The sequence below is a fragment of the Nematolebias whitei genome, chromosome 5 (genome assembly GCF_014905685.2).
Source record: "Nematolebias whitei isolate Nwh7 chromosome 5, NemWhi1, whole genome shotgun sequence".
Classification (NCBI taxonomy): Eukaryota; Metazoa; Chordata; class Actinopteri; order Cyprinodontiformes; family Rivulidae; genus Nematolebias; species Nematolebias whitei.
The window spans coordinates 17,879,379-17,885,416 of NC_056502.1; the positions used below are offsets into that span (position 1 = coordinate 17,879,379).

The following is a 6,038-nucleotide window of genomic DNA, read 5'->3' on the forward strand; positions in this document are numbered from 1 at the left end:
CCATTTCTTGCAGCAGCATGCCGAGCCCCTCATCGATGCAGACTTAATTGCAGGTGCCAGGGGATGATCTCGGACCTCCCGCTGTTTTAAGCTGTGGTCAAGCACTCGAGCACAGCCTCCAGGTAGACGGTAATGCATCCACAGCACTTCCTTTTCAACTCATTTGGGATTTAGTACTGTAGTTGAGGTCTTATTTGGGCTTTTGAAATGTTAATCAGTAGCTCCCTGTTGTAGAAAACCACCTTGTTGTTATGGTTACGCATCATAACAAATATCCAAATGTGAAAAAGGTTTCAGTAAAAATCCTTCCAGCAGGCACAGCGTCTGATACCAGAGGAAGTAATCCTCCAAAAAAAGTGATTTACATCCATAAAAATTTGTAATTAAAGTCTTTCAAAGCAAAATCTCAGAATGAATGTAAGGGAGCTACTCCAACAGGCAGCCACTCTGAGCGGCACAATTCTGGAATTGATGTGTTCATTCATACTCATCTGCTCACACAGACTCATGTTCATGCTGCTGTTCAGCATATTGTTTTTACTGTTTTTATGCTATTGGTGCTTAGTGTATGTTTAGTTTATGATTTTCTTAGTTAGAACTTATTACTGTTTTTCTTTTACATTTTATTGTTGGATGTAACTGGGACCCTGTGAACACAATTTCGTTCCACCACATGTACCACATGTGTGGTACGAATGACAATAAAGAAACTCTGAATCTCTGAATCCAACACAAGATTAGGTCAGTGAACAAGGCCAGGCTGGTTCTGGCAGATCCTGATCACCCACTCCATGGTGAGTTCAGGGTGCTTCCATCTGGATGCAGGTATCTGCTGCGTAGATGTAGGACGAACAGATTGAAACGTCATTTATCCCTGTAGCGATCAGGTTTCTCAACGAACAGTGATGATATGGATGTTTTGTGTGACAAATTGTGTGACATTTACTGTAAAAATAAAACAGTAAATGTTGCCTTAATTTCAGGTTCAGTTTATTTGTCATATGCATAATCAACACAAGATCAACAATGCAATGAAATACTTAGGACGAGAAGAACCGTCTCAACTCGCCAAAAAATAAAAAAATAAAAATCAAGAAATACCAAAGCATGCAGCAAAAGTACTAAAACATACTAAAACTGCTACTAAAATACTAAAAACAAGGTACCACAGTTGAATTAGAAATACATCTATGGTTCGGTTAGCATCATTTATTGTTTGTGTTTTTTTGTGTACAAACTTGTTTCCTTTTGCTTCCTCCTTGAGCTTGTGTCTTGTGAACAACAGTCTAGTCTAACAAATCAAAGAAATGAGTGTCTCCTACATCCTCATCCACCCCCACCTGAAACGAGAGCATTCTTAATGTTATCTGTGTATAATAAAGCAGAGAGCTACACAGCACTCTGGATTGGATTCATAATTTGATTTGAAGTCATTTCAAATATTAATCACAGAGCAACACAATGGGAGGGAAAAAGTTACCTGAAGTACCAGTAACTAAAATATATATAAAAGTGAAAAAAATATGATAGACTATATCATCAATTCAAATAAAATGTCCAAGCAGGGATCAAACTTCAGATAAGACAACTGATTTACCCATCGACCTACCACACATACACAGAACTGGTTAAATAAGATCCTCCCATGGCAGCGAACATCTCTCCTCAGTTTGATGGTTATATGATGTAGAGGGGAATTAGAGCCATTTAGGTAAAACCTTTAAAAAAAAACTTCCTTTTTTTACTCTTGAAAAGGAGAATTATGGCAAGTTTGTCAAATTTTGAAAACATTATGGTTCATCTCACACAATATCACAAAATTTTGCACAATGAATTAGTTATGTATACTGTATGTGTTGAGAATAACTGTTAGCTGTGGCAGTCATTTTAAATTGAATTGTCTCGAAAAGTTAATCAGTTGTTGATATATGTCCAATATTTTTCCTAAGACATTCATTAAAACATGTTCATTAGTTAATGAGTTATTTTACTAACAATACAGAGTTGCTTCCAACATAGATGTCCAGTTTATGCACACATCGAGCACAGAATGTAGTGCAAGGAGTATGTAACTGCCACCGTTTTGCTTTAATAGCTTTAAAACTCACAGAATTTGTCATTTTTGTGTCTTCTATGATTAATTAATTGTGATAGTCATCACTAACTGAGCTGTTTACGAAAGTGAATCAATATTGGATGTGTGTGTTATGATTATTTTCTAAAAGTTTCAATTATAAATGTCAGTGTTTCATGAGATGTTTTTTGCTAACAGACAAACACACAGCCACAAAAACTTTATCACCCACTGCTGTAAAATGTGGACTATATGATGAGATGTATTAAAATATGAAGCAAAGCCGTTTAAAAGAAACCTTGAAGATATATAAACAAATTTAACTTAAATGATAAAAACTTATAAAGAACCTGAATAAGTCTATGGGGTCTCTTTCATTTCAGTTGTCAGTGTCTTGGGAGGGGGGCTGTAACACGCCTCAGCCCTGGCCCCTGTTTTTCTACAGTCCGTCCCTGGTCATTTCAGGCATAATGATTCCCCCCCCTCACGCCAGTCGGCGCACCTCTCCAGGATTTAACATGGCGCTCTGCGGGCTCGCGCAGAGCCACACCCGAGTCCGCTGATTGGTCAGAAGTTTCCCGGCACCGCCCTCAGATCAGCGCGTCCTTCAGCCTGTTGCTGCCAAATCCAGCTGGCAGACTCGATCCTGTAAGCGCGCAGACTGGAAACCTCCACCCCCCACACCCCCCTCTGACCTTCAAACTCAGGTGCTGTCTGCGTCAAGCCTCTCGTGCGGAATGTGGACCCGCTCTCAGGAGCCATTGCGCACTCACCCTCCGCCTCTCCGCAGATGATTAGTTCTCCTGTTTGTTTCTTCTTCTTTTTTTTTCTTTTTTTTTGCGCCACTTTTTCTTGATGACGTTCTCATCATGTCAGGCTGTTGCGACAGGTCGAGCAGAGGTGTGACTTCCCGCACGTGTTTGTGAAACTTCAGGGGGTGGGCGGGAGGACAGTGGGACGCCTACCTGTCAGATCTGCTCCACCTGAGTCCCGGCGGCAGGATGACGCGCAGCGCGCGGACACCCGGAGCGGCTGCGCTCCTCCTCCTCAACATGGTCGCAGCTGCCGCGGCCAGAAGGCACGTCGTTTACTGGAACTCCACAAACACAAGGTGAGACACCAGGAGATGGAAACGGTCTGTTTCGGTCCAGTTTCTGCGGCCTCGACCCAACTCAGCCCGTCTGAACTTGCCAAGGTGTTGCGCAACAATGAAGTCCCGCAACATTAGTCAGGCTTTGGTCTGCGCCAAGAATCTCAACTATGCGGTGGATCACGTCCTGCAGACAGGTGCTGGGTCTGCTTCATAGGAGCACACCTGAAGAGCCCACTACTGTTTTAGCTTTAATAATTAAAATTAAAACCATGCAAGTTCAAGATAACAAGTTTGGGATGCGCTGATTTTTAGTAGCAATAAGACAAAGTTATCCAAAACACAGACTTTTCCCCAATAACTGAGCCCAACAGGTGAGAGAACCCTAAAGATGCACAGATCAGTCACACTCACAGTAAACACATCATTCAAGGTTTAAACAGTTCACAGGATGTTTGATATTATTTGACTGAACGGGCATTTCAATAGCTTTTTATGGGTTTGACACAATCACACTTTAATTTTTGTGATTCTTGGAGATATTTTTTCCACAGCGTCTAACTGGTGGTGGATGTCACATCACATCTGAGCTCTTCTTTCTCCCACAACCTCTTTTTTATTATTATTTTTTATTTTTGTTACAGATACAAACTAAAGAAATTGCATTTCCTTCGAAAATGCTGTGTGAATGTTAACTGCAGAAGAACTTGCTGAAAAACAACTGAAATTAGGTTTTTAAAAAAGAGCATGCTCGCTGAAACAACAGAACAGGCTTTACATTTGCAGAGGAAAGCAGAAAGAACACAGATTTTCTGCATTAGGTTTAAATAAGCAGCACAAAACTGAAGAAGTGAGCTAAAAAACAAAACTGAAATTAGCAAAAATAAATTAGCTGAAAAGTAGTTGAAAAAACAGAAAGAAGCACAAGCTACCAGAAGGACGTGGAAAGAGCTAAAAAGAGCCCCCAAAAATGTGGAATTAGCTGAAAAAGCTAAAATTAGCATAAAAGTAGCTATATAATAGCTGAAGTAGCAGAAAAAGCTGAAACTAGCAGAAAAAAACTTAAGAGAATAACAAGTGAAATAATTTAATTAGGCTGAATAAATTAACACGGAAAAACCTGAATTTATCTTAAAACAGCTGAAATTAGCTAAAAATGCTAAAATGGTAGCTGAACATCTTAAATTAGCAGAAGTAGAGAGCATAAGTTTGCCCACTTAAGCTGAAAGAAGCAGAAATGAGCACAAAAAAGTGGAAATTATCTGAAAAAAGCTTAAATTAGCATAAAAACAAGTAGCTAAAAAGGCAGAAATATGCTACAATTACCAGAAGAAAGTGAAGAGAGCACATTTTTGTAGAATTAGGCAAAAAATGTGGAATTAGCTGTAAAAGCTAAAATTGGCATAAAAACAGCTAAATAGTAGCTGAAATTGCAGAAAAAGCTGAAACTTGCAGAAATGAGTTAAAAGAGAACAAAAATGTTTTGTTAGCAGAAATAATCTAAAAGGAGCACACACAAAAAAAGCTGAAAAAACAGCTGGAATTAGCTGAAAGTAGCTGAAAAAAGTTTAAATTTGCACAAGAAAGCTGAAAGAAGCTGAACCAGAACAAAATGTGAAAGGAGCAGTAAAAGGTTGACAGATCTAAAGATATAGCAGAAAAGGCTAAATATTTCTAAAAGCTAAAACTCCACCAATACCAAAAGTCATAGCAGGATTGTACTGAAGGAGCTGAACGTTTTGATTTATGATTTGTTGAAATAGTTTGAAAACTGAGGGACGAGAATCACACTGAAAATCATACGGAAGAAAAATTCATCAGAATAGTGTGAATGCTTCTTAAACATTCCCACTATTATACATCCAAATATAGTCCTGTTTGTCTTCTTTCCCTCAGTGTGCCTCTCACTGCTGTAGGACGTACAGTTTTCTCTCAAATCCCCTCAGAGTGCAGCGTCCACACTCAAGCTCCGACATACTTCACTTCTAGTTCAGCTCAAAATATCCTTTTCAAAACCAAAGTGGTCTTTTTTTAACTTATCTCCTCCATTCACATAAAAACAATCACCTGTTAACTTCAGACTCTTCTTTGCTCACAATTCAACAATATCCAAGACACAACGTGTAGTTTTTGCTGCGTCTTGATTATTTGAGGCTTATTTTTCAGTCTGTTTCTGCCTGACTCTTTTGAAGGTTTAACATTTATCTCTGTCTTAATTCTTTACATGTTTTATACAAGTCATCGACATGTTTGAGCCAAGTTCAGAGCAAAGTTGGATTTCTTGAACCCTTCAGACGCTCATCAGAAATGTTTTCTAGCCGTTTGTTTTTAATGCTGCTTCCAGAACGTCCGAAGTGTTCGGGTTTCTTCCTGAGTGTTTGCTGTGATTAATGCCCCTGTTAGAGTTCTCATGACACAAGCGTATATTAAGGTCTTAAGTGCTCCTGCGCATTAGTTGAGGAATGGAAAGATGCCCGTGTTTGTTAGTGGAATGGGATGATTGGGGCCATTAGAGTGAGGCTCACCTGCTCATCCAGGTGTTCCAGGCTGCCTGGGTGGGAGTTATTCAAGGTGGGAGACGTGCAGCGCCCCGAAACACACCGCCCACCCGAGTCTCCGAGCGTTCCCCACCGAGGCGGTTTTGTCAGTTTGCGTTTTATTTTACGTTTGTGAATGAACAAAACGTGGTAAAAAATATATCTGAATCGTTTCCCCCTGAGGCTCCTGCCAGGCCTGGGGGGGGGGGGGGGGGGGGGGGGGGGGGGCGGGGCTTAGGCGAGCAAACCCCAGAAATGTAATTGTGGGTCCAGCAGACATCAGGAGAGAAACTCTGCGTGGATTAGGAAGCAGAATCCCCTGGACTCCCCCCTCCCC

At 40.4% G+C, this 6,038-nt stretch overlaps 1 protein-coding gene across 1 annotated transcript in view; it reads left to right on the forward strand.

Annotated features, from left to right (window-relative positions):
* The first annotated feature begins 3,019 nt into the window (after positions 1 to 3,019).
* The window catches only part of si:dkey-246i14.3 (ephrin A4), a 47,148-nt gene continuing 44,129 nt past the window's right edge, over positions 3,020 to 6,038 (forward strand). The window contains exon 1 of the mRNA XM_037676935.1: positions 3,020 to 3,185. Coding sequence (XP_037532863.1) covers positions 3,076 to 3,185 — 110 coding nt within the window. The 5' untranslated portion in view covers positions 3,020 to 3,075. The remainder of the gene's footprint in view (positions 3,186 to 6,038) is intronic.